We start from the raw sequence: 18449 nt of genomic DNA, 5'->3' as shown, positions 1-18449 counted from the left end.
GGTTGGGTGTTGAGGAAACCGCGCTGAGCGAGACCGTCCCTGCCTGCACGGAGCTTCGGTGTTAGGGGGGCGAGAGCTGCTGAGGAACGAGGGTCGGGAGCAAACGGAGTTGCAGGGGTGTCAGGAAAGGTCTCCCCTAAGCCCACTTGGAGCGAGCTGTAAAGGGTCAGGGGAAGGGATGGCTGTGCAGAGATGGGAGGCCAGAGCCTGGCGGGCAGAGGGCGCTGCGCCTGGGGGTGGAAGGCTGGGCCGCTGAGCCTGGCTGGAGGGGGCTCCCAGGGCAAGCCCGGAGACGCTGGGAGGGCCAGGGCGGGGCCACAGCCTGCAGGGCGTCAGGGAAAGAGTGTGGATTCAGCCCCCGTGAAAGAGGAAGCCACTGGCATTTCTCTTGTTTGTCTTTTAAGCACTCTTGAGGTATAATTTACCGACCATAAAAGTCACCTGTTTTAATTCAATGACTGTTATAAATGTACGGACATGTGCCAGCATCGCCACAATCCAGTTTGAGAACATTTTCATTACCCCCTTCCCCCACCACCTGTGATTCCATTTAGATTAAATGTCCGGAAAGGCAAATCTCCAGCGACAGAAAGGAGATCTGTGGTTGGAGGGGGCGGAGCGGGGGGGGTGGTTACGTTTCCAGGCCCTCCTCCATGAGATCTCAGCCCACTGCTGGCCGCCTTCCGTCTGTCTCTGTGTCCAAATGCCCCTCTTCTTACAAGGACACCAGTGCCATTGGATCAGGGCCCACCCGAATCCAGTATGACCTTAACTCATTTCATCCGCAAAGACCCGATTTCCAAATAAGGCCCAGTCCCTCCTAACACCTGTGCCTGCGACCTTGTTGGAAATGGGGTCCTTGCAGACAGAGTCGGTTTCTTGCGTACTCCTGAGGCACGCACCTCCTGGAGGCTGCGTGAGAGGTCTCCGGGGCTAGGGCCCAGGAATCCGCATGTTTGACAAGATTCTCCAGCTGATTCGACGGGGGTGGCCACGAGGCGGTGGGGAGGGACAGGTACAATGCCCGTATTCAGCCGAGAGGGAACGAAGCCCCCCATGGACAGCAGGCTAACGGGCCCCGTGGTTCTTCTCCAGCGAGGAGAGACTGAGCTTCTCTTCCTGGGAACTGCAGAGGACCGGGAGGGGCGGGAGCGGTGCAGGCTCACCTGCTGATATTTTTACCCATTTTCAGTGCCCTGAGCCACAGAAGCCCAGTGGAGAGGAGATGCTTCCGGTGGGGTTTGACTTGTAAGGTATTCTTCTCATGCTCTGTCTGGCATTAGGAAAAAAAGGTCTGACTCTGATATCCTTTTCTTGGACGTGTCTCGTAAGCTCAGGCTTTTGCTGTAGTCACTCCCGCTTGGTAACTTAAGCCTTCTAGAAAGAATTGCTATCAGGCTCCAGGGACTAATCCCCCCCAGGTTCAGGGAGGAACAGGGCTTCCACTCAGCGGCAGTGGACTTCCCTGGAGTTGCTCGCTGTCTTGGTATGAATACATTTGTATTGACTCAATGTGAAAGACACCTTTGAAGTATGTGGAATGCCAAGTGAATATTAAATTCCGGCCTCTGGGTCCCCAGAAAACAACAAGCTTAAGAGCAAGTCAAACCTTTCACCGAAATCCAGGAATGTCCCTCTGGGCCGGACATCTTAACAGGGATGGTGGGAAAGTATTCAGGGGACAGCAGCAAAGAGGATTAGATAAATTGAGACCAACTCCGAAAGGAAAGGCTTAGAAGAACCTTCCACCCCTGGGTTATGGAAGGGGCAGGGGCGTTTTAATTCTGATGCTCGAATATGGCTAAGTTGCCAGGAAGGATGATCAGCAGCAATTTTCCACCTCGAGGCAAAGCAGAAGGTATTTAAATTGTGAGGCAACGGGGAGAATCTATCAATGAAGTTTGTCAACATTGGCACTGTTTACTACAGACCCTGGTGGGTCTTGCTACTGGGGGCGTCAAAAAGAAAGCACATGCTTTAGTATTAGAACAATTCCATTGAAAGCAATGAGATTCCAGTCTAAGTCCATCTGGTTTTTACTTTGGGTCTAATTTTGACATCCTTTTGTGCACCACAGACAGCATCTGAACCCCAAGTATGACTCCAGAAGGTATTTTTTGCATGTGTCAGAGCTCCAGGTAACACATTTAGTTAGAATCATTCTGAGGCAGAACATAGGGGGAGAGCTGCAACCTCGGAATGGAAGAAACATGGCTATGCCAGCTGCCTCTTCCCCTGCTTTGGACAAGGCCCTTCCTGATGTGCCATTGTGGCAGCAGGTAACACTTAACCTAGCACTTAATATGTTACAGGCACTGTTCTTAGTGCCCTACAAACATAATTCTTGTAACACTGGAGGCGATACTGAGGAAGGTACTATCATTGCCCCAATTTTACTGAGGAAACTGTAGCACAGAGAAGTTAAATGACTTGCCCAAGATCACAGAGCTAATAAGTGGGGGACCTGGGATATGAACTCAGGCAGCCTGAGCACAGAATCCACACTATCAACCACTGTGCTACATGGCATTGTGTAAAATGGCTGTGACATGATGGGCCACAATGATACAGCAGAGTTATTTGTGCAGGGTATAAAAATTAGTACGTGCAGCCTTTCACAGTAATATCCCCCGTTTGAGTTAATGATTCGAGCTCATGACTTTCTAGCTCATGACTTGAGCTCCGAGATTCTTACTTCTTCCACGTGGGAGATGCAGTAATGCACATCTGAACAAATAGGCTGTAAGCCTCAAGTTTATAGGTCTCTAGAATTTGTGCTAAGTGGGACTGAAGATTCAAAACAGAGATCAAGAGATTGTCCAATGTCATCCTAAAGGCTAAGAAACAAGGCTCAACTCCCAGTTCAATTCCATTCTAAATTTATTCATCTAAACAAGAACTCCTACAAAGCTGACAGCTAGAGAGGTTCCTGTGGAGGCAGGACCCAAGCTGGGGATAGCTGTTGGAATGCACTGGCTTTTACCAAACTACATCAGCAGAGCACGGCATGAAGGACACGTGGGATAATCTGGGTTTTACAAGCTGAGGGAGATGCAGCAGACCCACTGGTGAGCAATATGAATGATTAGTTATAGTCAGAAGTGATTTGCCTGATGCTACCAGCTATCAGCTCAAGGGGACAGAGTAGGGACAATTTGGAGGGCTGCCCTGATAACCAAGTATTTCAGTCTCCTGAGAAGACAATACCAGGCTGGACCCCGAGATCTGCAAGGCCCATGGGGTGGAGCAGCAGCCCCAGAATTTCCAGACTTGGGGGAGTAGGAAAGAGAAGGAACCTTGTGCTTGTTGCTGGGGCGGGTCCCAGGTTCACATGCCTGGGTCCAGCCCGGCTCCCACCTTCTCTGGCTCAGCTCGACAACCTGAGATGACATATCTGGGTTGCCTGGCTCATCTGTTTCTCCAGGATGTGACCTCAGGACCCCCAGGACCTAAGAAAGGAAGCACTAAACAGGTCTGCTTCATCTTCCGACGGCACATCTGGAACCCTCCGTCTCAGCTGCTCGTTGGGGTAGGCGTGGACTGAAGTGGCTTTCCGTTTGTGGGGGGGTGTTCTGCCAGGGCATAGAGGAAGCCACCCAGGGCTCCGACCGCCACGGCTGTGTTGTGGGAAGAGCAGCCATCTGTGGGGAGAGCATGTCCCCCGTGAGTTCCGAGCAACGGCAGCCTTGGGCCCGACTGGAACACGGCTCCACGGCAAGTGCCTCTCGGATGTTCCTGCAGCTGGCTGGCAAGTACCGTGTGGGCTGTCGGTGCCCTGTGCTGGCCTGGGGCATCCACCTCCAGCTGCTGAACGTTGGAACATCCTCCCTCCTCCAGAGAATGGTCTTCAGCCAACTGAGGCCTCCTTATCTGGGAGGTCACACCCCCTTCCCCAAGTGACTTAGTAATACAGGGAAGCAAAAGTTGTCCCCTTGCCTCAGGGGGATGACTCTGCGGTGTGATTTACGATTTACGCCCCAGAGTCCCCCGTGGGATCAGACCAAGTAGACTGGACCTGGGCCCACCCCCTTGTCCAGCTCCTTCCTTGTTGTAGCTCATTTCTCTCGTGCTCCTGGTCCAATAAACTCCCCAAAACTGCATGCACCCCAATCCTGTCCGAGGCCCTGCATAGGGAACCTGAACCCCTAAGACAGTATGTTAGTGGCCCTACGTTACAAATGGGGAAACTGAGGCTCAGTAGCAGAGCAGCTGTTCCTCCGCAGTAGCTGAAGACTCCACAGCCATACAGCCTCCCCAGAAGGTCCCTCGTTGCTACCTGGGGCCTGTCGCCTGCCAATCTCACAACTCACGGATTCGCCTTCAGGACTGAGCAGCACCTGCCTGAGGCAATGACTCCTTGTCTGAATTCAAGCTAGGTGTCTACCTTTAGCCTCCCAACACACCTGGCAGGTTTGAGGAAGCCAGAGCTTTCCTCCCCACTCACAGAATTTGATGGGGGAAGGGCTCCAGCCAGGTCCCTTGTAGGGGGAGAGATGCAGATTTCGAGGTGCCTCATTACTGAAGCTGACAGTTTATGCTTAGCGATCCCCCGCCATATGACAAACAGTGAGCTGGTAGCCATTCCAGCAGCCCCATGGATGAGGCACTGTTTGGTGCCCATTTTACAGATGAGGAAACTGAGGCTGAGAGAGGTTGAGGGGCTCCCACAGTAAGGGGCAGACGCAGGATCCAAACCCAAACTGCCTGCCTCCAAACCCTGTGCTCTTCTTAATCTCTACGCCAACTGCCTCCTGCTCCATGGACATCTATCAGATGTGGAGCATGCTGCTCCTGGGTAGTTTCCTAGGCTGCTGGTCAACCTGGACAGGTCCCCAGGTTTGCTTGAAGGTCTGGGAAAGGCCCCAGCCTTCAGAATTTTTTCAGCTGCCTCCAGCCCCCAAAGATGGTCCTAGTAACAAACTAACAGTCTTCAGAGAACATACAGCGCTCCAGGGGGGGCACGGCAGGCCCCCAACCACCCGGCCATAGGCAGCCCCAGCCCCCGTGTTGGGCCAGCCAAACGGGGACAAGGGCTTCCAGAAGCTTCCGGAGAACCTCCTTCCCTTCCCTGTCTGGCCTTCAGTGGCAGCTAAAGAACAGATGCGCAGGATTGGTGCTTCCACTCCCTTCGTTCGTTCACCTGCCGGCAGAGGGTGAGGCCCCAGTGCGGCTGAGGAGCGGCTGCTGACGAGACACTGGTTTCCTGGAATCACTCACCGACGACTAGGCATCTCCTCGGAGAGGCGACTCTTCCACCCCTTCCTCCTTTTGCCTTGCAGTTGTGTTTTTTATTCATAAAAAAACGAAATCAATTTTACCCCCTCCCATCTCTCTCCCTCCCTCCATCCCTCTTCCTTTCCTTCCTTTCTTCCTCATTATTTCTTGCTTTTCTGCCCTTCCTGATACAGTTGTATCTTTCTTCTCAGCTTCTCTCCCCTGGTGGGTTTACAACATAATCTAACATCCCAGCCAGGACCCTCTCGAGGGGGAGGGGGCGCTAGTCATAATTACCCCAGGACAACAGGTGCCAGTGATGGCAGCCCTGGGGAAACCAGGACATGTGGGAACTGAGCTGGTCACTTGCCCATTTGCTCTCAGGTCCTGTCCCCTTCCTTGTTCCAATCCCAGTGCCCTGAGGGCCCTCTACACAACCTCGCCAGGCTCCTTTGCCCGCCAGCTTCTGATTACACTTGACCAAGAGGAGGCAGACAAAGGGCAGAGGCGAGACTATTTCTCGCCCTCTCTCTCTGGCAGGATCCGTGTCTCCTCCGTGTCCAGCCCCTGCAGGGTGGCTCCAGCCCCCGGTCTCTGCTGACGCCACTTCCTCCTGCTGTGCCTCCATCTCTAAGGAGGGAAGTGGCTTCCCACAGGGTTAATCTCTGCGTTTTCTCGCTTTTCCTCTTTTCACCTCTTCCAGCGCCTCTGCAACGAGTTCCCTGTATTAAATTCCCTCTCTTGAACTTCCTGATGTGAGTTCTGTTTTCCTGATGGGACCCTGACTGATCCGGTGATAGCGATTTTCATTAATATGCTGACACTTCTTTATGTTTCTGTCACTAGGGACATTACCTCTGGACCCCTCACTTTCTAGGAGGTGGGTCTGAGAGACCCCTACCCTTCCCTCCACCTCTTCTGCAATGCCAGGGGCCTTTTCGTCCTCGAGAGAAACCTGGGCATAGAGCATGGGCCTCAGGCCCGCTAGGGAGTCCCCATTTCATGTCAAGGAAGTCCCCTGGGTATTCTCATTACCTGTAAATATTTTTTCTCGTCTCTTCACTCTTCTTAAAAAATGCCCTTGGTGCTGAGCAGCTTGAGGGCCTTCATTTTCAGCAGCTGCTGACGGGGAGCAGGGAAGGAGAGGGCGGTGAGCTTCTCAAGGGGGTCTTTTAGCTTCACTCACTCAGCTCCCAGCCCCCGACCACACCTCAAGCAAGTCAGGCCTTCTGGGGCACCAGGGGCCCCTCCTGCAGTTTCCTCCACACTTATCTGCAGACCTTTTCCTCTGCCCGAGCGTGTCACCCACAGCTACCCCCTGAGAAGAACGGGAGGCGCTGGCTGAAAAAGGAGATTCCACAGCCAAGTGCCGCCCTCCTGTGGGTACAGGTTGGGGGACCTGAGAATCTGCATTTTTGTGACTCTTTGCTTTTAAACAGATCCTCCTGTTTCAAAAGCTGCTCCTCTGAGCATCCCGAGCTTCTCATTTAGGACACTGGTGTTTCCGGGATGCTTGCCCCGTGCCTGGCTCTGAGCCATGTGGAGCCACTCAAATTATATCTATTCCTACAGGGTGGCGGATATTATTAGATTCATTTATTTACAGATGGGAAAATGGAGGCTGAGAGAGGCGAAGTGACTTCCCCCAAAGAAACCCACCTGCCACGTGCCCATCCAGAATGGTACCCTTCCCTCAGCCTCTCCAGCCCCCTGCCTACCCCACACCCCTCCCTGTGGGGCTCCCCTGACCACCCCACCTAAGAAGCTTCCCTTGGGAAGCGGATTTGGCTCAACGGACAGAGCATCCGCCTACCACATGGGAGGTCCAGGGTTCAAACCCTGGGCCTCCTTGACCCGTGTGGAGCTGGCCCACGCGCAGTGCTGATGTGTGCAAGGAGTGTCCTGCCACGCAGGGGTGTCCCCCATGTAGGGGAGCCCCACGAGCAAGGAGTGTGCCCCATAAGGAGAGCCACCCGGGGGGAAAAAAGTGCAGCCTGCCCAGGAATGGCGCTGCACACACGGAGAGCTGACACAGCAAGATGACGCAACAAAATGAGACACAGATTCCGGGTGCTGCTGACAAGAGTACAAGCGGACACAGAAGAACACAGAGAGCAGACAGCTGGTGGGGGGCGTAGGGAAGGGGAGAGAAATAAATTAAAAAAAAAAATCTAAAAAAAAAAAGCTTCCCTGACCTCCTCCTCTTTCCCCAGAGCCTAGAACAGTCTCTGGCGCCTAGTAGGTGCTCAATAAATACCGAATGAAGGGATTTGCCTAGACAGCCTCCCATCCTGAATTACTGTGGCCCCCAAACCCGAAGCCCGTTCTGCCTGTGCGTGCATGTGCGTGAGAGTGTGGGTGCCCGTACGTGTGTTACAAAGCGCCCCCAGCGCCGCCGCATCCCTTCCTGACCTGGCCTGGGACGCACGGCCCGGCCCCTCCGCCCCCCTCCGCGCCCGGTGGCGGGGGAGCACAGCTCACCAGGCTTTCCGAAGCAGCCCTTCCGAGGCACCTGCCAGCTGAGGATGGCCTGCAGCCACCGGAGCTTGTAGAAGTCGGAGAACCCGCTGAGTCCGCAGAACATGACTAGAAGGAGCACGGTGCACCCGCTGCAGGCTGCGCCCCAGGACGCGGTGCCGCCCGCCTCCTCCCCCAGCATGTGGGCCCTCAGCACGGGCGGCTGGGAGGAGCAGCCTGAGGCTCCGCCGCGGAGACCAGGGGCCCCCACGTCTGTGCCCTGCCCCCCACTTAGGGGCTGATCATGAGTCAGGGCTGGGCGGGGGCTTCGGCTACCCAAGAGGAGCCGCCCCCAGGGGTTCCCATTCTGCCTCAGCTGCAAGGCTTTGGGGAACAGTTTGCCTGTCCTGGGGTCCTTCAGTCCATCAGCCTTTTGGGATCAGCCTCTTGGGAGCAGGAAGGAATGATGGAGAAGGCAGCCCCTGCCGGAAGCTTGCCAGCTAAAGCACAGGCTGCCCAGTTCAATCGGAGCTGCAGAGGAAGAATGAATCACTATTTAGTGTAAGTGGGTCCTGTGCAACCTCTAATTGAAGTTATTCATTGTTTACCTGCAATTCGATTTTAACTGGGAATCCAGGATTTTTATTTGCCACATCTGGCTACCCTCCCCTCCTGCGTGTGTGTGTGTGTTTTCATGCACGCGTGCCCCGAACCAGGGAGACCCTGCCGCTGTGCCCAGAGAGGGCGTGCTGACGCACTGTTCTCCATGAAGATGTCCCGGGTGGGGTAGGCGTATCCGATGGCCTCGGCGCGCAGGTTCAGGTCCATCATGTTGGCGCAGTAGAGGTCCATGTAGTGCTGGCTGTGCCGGAAGAGCCCGCTCGTGCACCCCTTCTGGGGGACAGACGCCAGGGACAAGGAGTCAGGATGGAGCACAGGCGCGCCGTCACCGTTCCCGGGAAAGACTGCACTTCCGGGGTGGTCGTGCAGGGGGCTGCACTGAGGAAGGCCTTTTCCCTTCGCCCGGGGTTTCCTCCCACCCCCTCCCAGCTGGCTTGGGCCGCGTCACTGGGGAACTGCGCTGGTTTTTGGCTGACCCGAATCCTGGCCCCCGGACTGCTCTAAAACTGTGAGCCCCCACATTGCACTCGGGTTCGGGGCGAAGCCCTCGCTAGAGCGCTCCCAGGCCCTGCCCCCCAGGCGCGCAGGTGCTGGCTGCGGTGCCACCCAGAGCGGGCTCCGCGGACCGGCGCTGGCCCCTGCCCACGAGCCGCGAAGGACAAGCTTTAGAAGCTTCTGTGGCAATGAGGCGGTCAGGTTCTATCCATGAAATCCAATCGCAATGATTTTCCTCATGATCCAGAGTTATTGTATTTTATGAAAAATGGGTCCATGACAGCTTTCAAATAAATAATCAAAAATAAAAACTGTCAAACAGAAATGGGCTCTCCAGTTACTCAGAAAGTTAAAGAGAATTACCATCAGACCCGGCAATCCCACTCTTAGGTATAGCTCCAAAAGCACTGAAAACTCAAACAGGTATTTGCACACCAGTGTGTATCCCAGCATTATTCGCAATGGCCAAAAGGTGGAAGCCACCCAATTGCCCGTCAACAGATAAAGGGACAAATAAAATGTGGTCTCTTCATAGTATGGAAGAGTAGTTAGCTGGAGAAAAGAAATGAAGTGCTGGTACATGCCACAACACGGATGATCCTGGAATAATACATCAAATCAGCCAAAGGACAGATATTGTGTGATTCCAGTGCCACGAGTACTGAGAAGAGGCAGGTGCATAGACAGAGAAAGTGAGTGCAGGTGGATTACCAGGGGCTGGGATGTGGTGGTGTCTGGGAATGGGGTACAGAGTTCCTGCGTAGGGTGAAGAAACAGTGTTGGTAATGGATGGTGGTGACAGTAGCACAACACTGTAAATGCAGTGAATACACATTAAAGGGTTTAAAATGGAACCTTCTGTGTTGTATATCTGTTACCACAATAAGATTTTAAAACAAAACACCCCAGTGAGTCTCTGTTCTAAGAATTCTCTGAGGACTTCTGGACACAGAATAACATTTTTGAATAGGGATAATGAGCCCTATCTCCTTATATAATGAAATAAATGGGGAAGCGGATTTGGCTCAACTGGTAGAGGATCCGTCTACCACATGGGACGTCCAGGGTTCAAACCCAGGGCCTCCCGGCCCATGTGGTGAGCTGGCCCATGCGCAGTGCTGATGCACACAAGGAGGTGCCACACAGATGTGTCCCCCACGTAGGGGAGCTCCACGAGCAAGGAGTGCGCCCCATAAGGAGAGCCGCCCGCGTGAAAAAAGTGCAGCCTGCTCAGGAGTGGTGCCGCCCACACGCAGAGCTGACGCAGCAAGATGATGCAACAAAAAGAGACACAGATTCCTGGTGCCGCTGACAAGAATGCAGGTGGACACAGAAGAACACACAGTGAATGGACACAGAGAGCAGACAACTGGGTGGCGGGGGAAGGGGAGAAAAATAAATAAAAAATAAATCTTAAAAAAAAAAGAGAAAGAAATGATCTGTATGTGAATATTATTATTTCGCTAGTCTTGAACTCTTGGGCTTAGCAGGTTGAGGCCTGGAGAGGTGAGGCTGGGTGGCACCCTCGTGCTTTCGTTCCCAGGACCCAGGGACAGGCCCACCTACCGCAGGGGGGTCCGGAACGGGCCCAGGTCTCCCCAGGGTCCCGCGGACCACGGGGTGCTGTGCACCCCAACCACTTGAGACCCCTGGGGAGCCAGGTGTGGGACTGCCCAACCCCCTACTTGAAGCCTATGATTTCACACCATTAACCTCTCCCACATTTTCCCCCAAGTTTAGTCCTATTTTAAAATGAAGCTAAAGGGAACACAGAGACATAAAGCTTAGTCTTCTCTTTGATATTTCAACCCAGTTACCTTCTGCCATTTCATCACAGAAATTGTCCATAAATTCAAAGGAGGAAATAGCAACCAAAAAGCAAGGGTGCGTTTTGCATCTGACCCTCTCTTCTACCCTTCCTCTCCCGAATCACACTCTTCCCCCTGGCTGCCGCAAAGGACAACAGCTGCCCCTCGAGCTGGAATGGCTCTCAGGCAGCCCTGCTCCAAGTCCCCGACGATTTGGTTTTGCTAACTCAGTTCTTTCTGTGGCTTCTCTTTTACCCTCTCTTTGTCTTTCTGATGCTCTGCAGCTCAGCACACCTGCTTGGCCAATCCCTCAGGATCACAGATCTCTCCCGCCAGTGGTTTCTTTCGATTGTCCAGCACCCAGAGGACAGGGCGCTCTCCCTTCTCCCTCCGGGCGGTCGAAGCACAAATCCAAAAGGGCGCGTATTTTCTCTGCAGTGCCACCTACAAAACTGCACCGCCACTGGCCCCTTCTGATCTCCCCTCTTCCTTCCCGGCGCCCCCTGCCCTGGACACTCACCATGCGGGCAGAGAGGAAGAAGAGCAGCTGGTGGGACAGGCAGTAGCCGGAGCAGCCGTCCGTGGCCATGAGGGTCCTGCAGGAGTCGGACAGCCTGCAGGGCTGGCTGCCCTCAGCCCTGCGGGGAGGCGGTTCCAGGCGGTCAAGGGGGCGTCCCTGTGCCTCCTCTGGTCTGACTCCCTCCCTAGATTATCAGAACCCCAGGAGATTCCAGGCAGAGAACGGGGCACAGGTGCAGTTGCTGGATAAAATACGGGCATCCTGTGTGATTTTATTTGCTGAATTGTGTCCCCCAGGCCCGTGGATGGAGATGTCGCTGGCGCTTTCCTGGGTTGGGGGAATACTGGGACTGCCCTTCCTGGGGTCTCTAAGTCAAATTTCTCCCAGCATGCTCTAAGCAGCCAGGTCCCAAAGGCCCCTGACATGGAAGGGGCCCTCGGTGGAGCACAGCTCCCCGCTAAGCCCAGCTGTACCCCAGCCCTCTGCAGCAAGCCGAGGGGCTGGGGTCCGTGGGCACCCGCTGCCCTTCTGCCTGTGGGTTCCTGCCGCCGTGGGAGGGCAGGAGGCCGTGGGCAGCGAACATGGGCTGGGGGGCAGAACAGAGGAGCAAAGGGCATCTGCGGCTGGGGGCGGGAGAGCCACGTGGGGCCATGCACACCATCCTGGGGGGTTGTCCTGAGACCAGGTCCAGGCAGGGTCCCGGGGGAAGGATGCTGGAGCTGCCCGGGGCGGGGTGGAGCTACTGGGGGGGCGGGGCGGTGAGCTGAGGCTCATGAGGACCTGAAAGGAGACCCTGGGGGGCTGGATGGGAGAGTGTGGGGGGAGGAGGTGAGGGTGGCTTGGAGCAGTGGGAAGCTGCTGGGGTGTCGCGCTTGGAGGCGGTTTTGGAAAGCCTGCTGGGGCCAGAGGGCGGGGAGGTGGCTGGAGGCAGCACGGGGAGAGGTGGGGGCCTGTGGGGTGCGGTGGCCCCTTGGAGAAGGGCTGGAGGGGCTCCTGGGTGGAGCTGGGCTTTGCCCAAACGCGGGGATTCGGCCTCAGGGATTCAGAGAAGGCCTGGGTCAAGGGCACTGCCGTGATTTCAGAAAGGGGGAAAGTTAGCAAAACCCACCCTGTCCCCAGCAGCTGCACCAAGCACAAATCGCTGCGTTCCTCGGAGAAAGAGTCCTCGGGCTCGAACTTGGGGTAGACCAGGGAGGCGTTGGTGTGGGCCCAGGCACGAGGGGGCTTCCAAAACCCGGGCTGGACGATGAGCTGGAACTCTGCGGAGAGGAGGCTCAGTGGGCAGCCCCCTGGGAGCAGCAGCCGCCCGTGTCCCCGTCCCAGCCCACCTCAGGCCCTGGGGCAGAGCCAGGCACAGGCCGCCGGCCCCAGCTTCTCCTGGCAGCCCCAGCTGCTCCTGCCTGCCCCAGCTTCTCCTGGCAGCCCCAGCTGCTCCTGCCTGCCCCAGCTGCTCCTGGCAGCCTCAGCTACTCTTGGCAGCCCCAGCTGCTCCTGGCAACTCCAGCCCCCACCCGCGACTGAGCTTTGAGTTTGAATCACTCAGGGAGCTCCTTTAAAAAAAGGAAAAAGTATATAGATAGTTGGATATTTTTAAATCAACAGGAGCGGCATAGAGCCAGGAGTTGACTAAATTCACCACGGACGCCTGGTTTGGCTGGAAGATGGAGGCTCTTATGAAATATACCCCAGTCAAGGGGCTTCTTGGGGATCAGGTAGGCTGGGATGGTATTGGGGGGGGGCCAGGCCCTCCAGGGGGGTGCAGAGAGGCCCGCCTGCAGGAAGGGCTGGGGGTGGGCTGGGGCAACTTCCCTGGCTGTGGTTTGAAGACGGGAGGGTGGGCTGGCGCGTTATCCCCCTGCTCACCCCCACATCTGGGGAGAGCCGCAAGCCTGGGGGCCTGGGCTGGGCCCGAGGGTGGCTTTCCGGCCCGCACCTGCCCTCTGCAGCTGGGAAGAGCTGGGGCCAGGGTAACGCCAGGCCCTCCGGCTGGCAAGAGACGGGCTCAGCACTGGAAGGCGCGCGGGACACGCTGGCGGCCGCTACTCTTTGCAGTGCCAGGGTCCAGATACCCTCTAGGTATTTCCCCCAGGGTCAGACCCCCACCAGGGCCTTTTCCCGTCCCCTCTGGCCCTGAATGAAGGTCCCGGGGGTGGAGTGAGCTGGACCGATGAGGGGAGCCCTGCTCCCCACGCCTGCGTGTAGGTGCAGACGGGCCGGGCCGCTGGAGTCAAGGGGGATCGCGCACCTCCGGGCGCCTGCGGCTGTCGGGGGGCCCTGGCGACACACATCGTGCCACCTGCCCCTGCTCCTCGAGGCACCTGCCCTGGGCCGCTTGGGTCAACGTCCCCAGAAGCCGCGTTCCTGAAGAGGCGGGACTCCGCCTGAGCTTACCTCTTAGGTACTTGGGGTCACTCTGGCCCAGGTAGAGAAGGGATCTCTGGAGGAGCGCCGCCAACTTCTCGGCCAGCTTGCTGGCGCGCAGGCGCAGCGGCTGCAGCCGGGGGTCATGCGCCCACGCCTCCTGCACGCCCTGGAGCTGTGCTGGGAGCCGACACGGATCGATCACTCCACGGGAAGACGAGATCACGGTCTGCTACTCCTAAGGGCCTCCCTGCCCCTCCCAGCCTCGGAGGCAGGACTTTCTGAGCTGATGGTCAGCGGGATGGAAGGCCGTGGCTGAGACCTTGACTTCCAGAGGAGGCCCTGGCCTCGGAGCCTGCCTCTACTACTTTCGTGTTGGGGAACCAGAGAAAGTCGCTCCGTCTCTCCCCACCTCACTTTCCCCATCTTTAAAATGGGAGTAAGGCAAGCCCTTAGGTCTTGGGGATGACTGTAAGGATTAGATGAGCCAATGCATAGAGAGGACTTGATAATAGCAAACGATACCAATAGCAAAACCTTTAGTATCAATAAGACAGACCGGGGTTTGCTGAGCATTGGCAGAAATAAGAGAGAGAGCTCCAGATGGCAGGGGTAGAGAGCCCACCTGTGCAGGCGGGCAGGCTGCACGCTGTGCAAGGGCAGTGCTGCATCTTGAGTCTGTGTGTTTGTCAAGATGATTTTGCAGCAGGTGGCATTAAAGTGACTGGAGGAAGGGGCACCCTATTTCTATTTCCCGCAGAGGCGCTGCATGGGCTAGCTGTGGCCCCGGGGGAGTGGGAGAGAATGGTGGGGGGCGGGAGAAGGGGCCCAGAGGTGAACAGAAAGAGGGAGAGAGGAGGGAGAGCATCAGCGCAGGCTGAGTGGGTCAGAGCTGGGGACAGTGGCCACTGAAAGACGGAGAAATTCATGCGAGAAGGTGGACGAGGCTAAGGAGGCCGAGAGGACCTCCCGGGGCACACCTGCAGAGAAGGGCAGACTCTTGGAGGCTGGGGAGTGCTGACAGGGCCAGGCTCTGTCCTGTGCCAGGGGCTGGGACCGCAAAGTCCAAGGCAGCATAGACCCTGCCCGCAAGCTCCTTTTTTTTTTTTTCAGGAGGTGCCAGGGATTGAACCCTAGACCTTGTGTGTGGGAAGCAGGAGCTCAACCGTTGATCGACATCTGCTCCCAATGAGAGTTGGTTTTTTCATTTGTTTGTTTTTTTAGGAGGTACCAAGGATTGAACCCTGGACCTTGTATGTGGGAAGCAGGTGCTCAACCACTTGAGCTACACCTGCTCCCCTGCAAGCTGCTTTTTGTTCGGGCAGGGAGACAGGAGAACAGGTCCCTGCTTTTCACAGAGGATGCTCAGGGCTTTGATCGCTAGAGCACGTGTGGAGCTCTCTAGGTAGCAGGATGTACCCACGTGAGCTCATTGCATTCTCCCACCAACCTGTGGGGTGCCATAGATGAGGAAACTGAGGCTCAGCAAGATCAGGAAGCTGACTCAGAGTGACCCGGCTGGTGGGGGGCAGGTCTGGGGCTTGAGCCCGGGCAGTCTGGCTCGGAAGCCCTGTTCTAGACCGCTTGGCTCGACCAGGAGACAGAGGCGCCGGGGTGGCACCTGGCAGTGATGTTCAAGCTGAGAGCGAGACCAGGAGACCCCATGCCAGTCCCCGTGGTGGTCCTGGGTCCTGAACCCCATTCCCACATCTCCCTGCCTGGGTGGAAGCTGCTGCCACATTTGGGGAACCTCGTCATGGCCAACGCTGGGTCAGTGTCTACTGCCTCTGACCCAGGCTGAAAGGACCCAGAAGATCCACGGGTGTGGACCCAGCTTCCCCAGAAGCCGAGCCCTCTCTGTCTCTCCCAGGGATGCTGAGAAGGAGGACGGGGCGCCCGCAAGGAGCGCTGGGGGTGCCAGAGGGTCTTTATGCCCTTTCTGTCCTCTCCCACGTTGGATCTGCTGTCCTGAAAGACCAGCACAAAACGGCGGAAGTGATGGCACGTGGCTTCCAAGACATGGTCACAAAGACATCGTGGCTCCCTCCTCTCCCGGCTCACTCGCTCCGGCGAGGCCCACGGGGGGACGGGCCAGGTCCTCCTGCCGACAACCAGTCCCCCCCCTCGCCATGCACATGCGTGAGGCACCTTGGAGTCGGAGCCCCTGGCCCCAGCCGAGCCTCGGGACGCCGGCGGCCTGGGGGGCAGCTCCACGGCCACCTCCAGAGGCCCTGAGCAGACCCCGGCTGAGCTGCTCCAGGGCCCTCACGCCCAGAAACGGTGAGGTGATAAATATCTGTGGGTGCTTTCGGCAGGTGGGTGTTCCAGTAATCAGCAATGGATTATTGCAAGAGTTGGGGGAGTGGGTCACGGAGAGGGGAGCAGGCAAGCAGTGGGAGAAGCCCCGTGCGCGGAGGCTGCCGGGAGGCGGAGCCGGGTGTGGGCTGGGAGGTAAAGGTACGAAGTGTGTGAGGTGTGCCCTTCCCCTCTCTCCCAGCCAGCTACCCCGTAATGATGTAAAAACTGGGTGCTGGAGCCAGAGCAGAGCTCCACCTCCTCCACTTACGCCCCCCGTGACCTTGGCCTGGCTCTAAGCCCCATTGCCACACTGGCTAAAGGGGATGATAATAATAATAATAATAATAATAATAATAATAGGATTTACCTCCTGGGTTACTGGGAAAGTCAGAATTCGCTTTAGATGCACCCTAGAAAACACAGCCCCTCGCCCCCAGGGCCCTCCCATCTCTGTGTCAAAGGAGTGGGGGCTGCTGACCGTAAGTTTCTGTCCGTTGGGTACGTGGATGTTTATTGAACGTCTGATGCCGAGCTCTGGGCTAGGCACCGAGAGTGGGCAGAAAAGTCCACAAGACGCCCGTGCTGCCCCAGGGGCTGGCAGAGCAGGGTGGGTATGAATCCCGGATCTACCACTGATCAGCTGTGTGGCACTGGGGGGCTACATAACCTCTCTGTGCCTCAGTTTCTGCAGTCGCGGAATGAGAAGAGATGGCCTCCCTCCCTGGGCTGCGTGGCAGGTTGCGTGATGCAGGAACATGGGGGGAGCGGGGTCCGGATGCGTGTTTGCAGGGCGGCAGCATGTCTCTCCTGGGCCCTTTTGTCTCTGTGGACCCCTTCCCCCATTAAAAAATATTAAGAAGTCTATTTTATGATAGCATTAGTGGAAGGATGAATATGTCTGTATTATATATGAAAACCTTTTCCTCCACCTAAAAGTTCGTTTTTTTCTCTGCAGGTTTTAAAATAAATTAAAACATGTTTGTGGGTCCCCGAAAGTGTGGTGGGCTGCTGGTTGGCCAGGGGGCCCGGGATCCGGGGCCTCTCCAGGTGCGGCCGGGCAGATCGGGGGGTGTGGAGAGGACCGTGGGAGGCCCCGCGGGTGTGCAGCTGCCCCCAGCCCCCTGCCTGGCTCCCGAGCGCCCGGGTGGGCGGAGAGCTGTGCGGGGCCCCCCGGCCAGGCCCACGCTGACAATGAGCTTGGGGCTCAAAGCAACTCACAGCGGGGGGGCTGGGGAGGGCTGGATATCCTGTTTGCCTTGGACCATCTCCAGCCCACTTTTCAAGGATCTCAAATCTCCCAAAGCTGAACAAACACTGGCCTGTTTTCTCAGAACCTGCAGGTGGCTTTGGCTGAAGCTGGAGGAGCCTGGGGTGGGAACCCAGTTTTGGGCGGAGGCCACCCCCACGCAAGGGAGCGGCCCTGCCATCAGTGCCCGCTAAAAGGGCGCACTCCCGTCGCCCACCTCGTTAGTGGCCTGGCCTGAAGGGGCTGCAAAACGGTTCGCTGCCCCCTGCCCCCCGCCACCCAGGAGAAAATAGCCATGTCCAAATCAGGTCTCCTGTTGCCTTTACATCCTTCCTACTCCTCAAAGGTGACAGCGGCCAGGCCCCAGGCACCCAGGAGGAGGAGCCAGCCCGGCCCCCTCTCTCTGTATTCGGAGGTCAGGAGGTGGCCGAGCCCCAGGGGTGCGCAGCGGGCAGGCGACAGGGCCGGCCTTGGGGCCGAGAGCGCACCCACCTTCCAGCACCCGGAACCCCACCGCGGCGTCCAGGTTGAGCTCCGGCAGCCTCTCCTCCAGGAAGGCCGCGGCTCTCTCCCCTGCGGACAGGATCAGGCGGGCGACGGTGGCCTTGCCTTCCAGAGCGTCCGGCGGCGGCAGCGAGGACGCCTGCAGCGGGGGCACCGCCAGCAGGAGCAGGAGCGGCAGCCCCGGGCGCGCCATCCTCCCCTTCTGCCTGCGCTGGGCCCGCTTTGGCGCCGGCTCCCCGCCTCGGCCCGCCCTCCACCGCCGCCTCCGCCCCTCCGCCTGCAGGAGGCAGGGGGCCGGGGCCTGGGGTGGAGGGCGGGCTGGGCCCTGAGCAGGGGTGCTGGGAAGGACTGCAGTGGCCGGCGCCCGCGCTCGCACCCCTGACCCTCCCTGCCCGCAGCTGTTGTCTTTGGGTTTCCTACCCAGTTTCACAACCCCTTGGTTACACTCAGGAAGCCCTGAAGGGCAAGAAGCTCTTGGTTTGTTTGTGTGTGTTTTTTTTTTTTAATTAAAGAAAATTTGGAGTAAACTCGTCTGATGGCAACATGTGCCCTGAGCTGATCTGAGGCTCCTCCGGGCTCCCATCCGATAGAAACCGTGTGAGCCGCACAGCCGAGTCACAGGTGCAATGGAAAATTTTTGGGTGGCCACATTCAAAAAGCAGAGGTTTATATCCCAAAGAATTGAAAGCAGGGACTCAAGCAGATACTTGTACACCCGTGTCTGTAGCAGCATTGTTTACAATGGCCAAAAGGTAGACACAACCCAAGTGGTCACTGGCAGATGAATGGATAAACAAAACGTGTGTGTCCAGGGAAGTGGATGTGGCTCAACCGATAGAGCGTCCACCTACCATATAGGAGGTCCAGGGTTCAAACCCAGGGCCTCCTGGCCCATGTGGTGAGCTGGCCCACGTGCAGTGCTGAT

General features: G+C 57.1%; 1 protein-coding gene across 3 annotated transcripts; it reads right to left on the bottom strand.

The window, feature by feature from the left end:
* Positions 1 to 2862: 2862 nt before the first annotated feature.
* On the bottom strand, positions 2863 to 17809 carry C23H16orf89 (chromosome 23 C16orf89 homolog). Of its 3 annotated transcripts, none has more exons than XM_004478369.5 (8): positions 17513 to 17809; positions 13507 to 13656; positions 12224 to 12374; positions 11116 to 11233; positions 8430 to 8565; positions 7696 to 7800; positions 6250 to 6336; positions 2863 to 3641 (listed from the first exon to the last, which is right to left on the bottom strand). In XM_004478369.5, exons 1-8 carry the CDS (start codon positions 17715 to 17717, stop codon positions 3514 to 3516), a joined length of 1080 nt encoding a protein of 359 aa, XP_004478426.1. In that variant the 5' UTR covers positions 17718 to 17809; the 3' UTR covers positions 2863 to 3513. The 3 variants fall into 3 exon arrangements, with proteins under 3 accessions (XP_004478426.1, XP_004478427.1, XP_071067508.1); XM_004478370.5 differs by having other exon boundaries at positions 6250 to 6333; positions 17513 to 17781; XM_071211407.1 differs by lacking the exons at positions 2863 to 3641; positions 6250 to 6336; positions 7696 to 7800 and adding an exon at positions 8027 to 8223 and having other exon boundaries at positions 17513 to 17781.
* Between the last annotated feature and the right edge of the window lie 640 nt (positions 17810 to 18449).

The sequence above is a fragment of the Dasypus novemcinctus genome, chromosome 23 (assembly GCF_030445035.2).
Source record: "Dasypus novemcinctus isolate mDasNov1 chromosome 23, mDasNov1.1.hap2, whole genome shotgun sequence".
In the NCBI taxonomy this organism is placed as follows: domain Eukaryota; kingdom Metazoa; phylum Chordata; class Mammalia; order Cingulata; family Dasypodidae; genus Dasypus; species Dasypus novemcinctus.
Note: the sequence above shows the minus strand (reverse complement) of the source record. Positions and strands in the feature narration are given on the sequence as shown.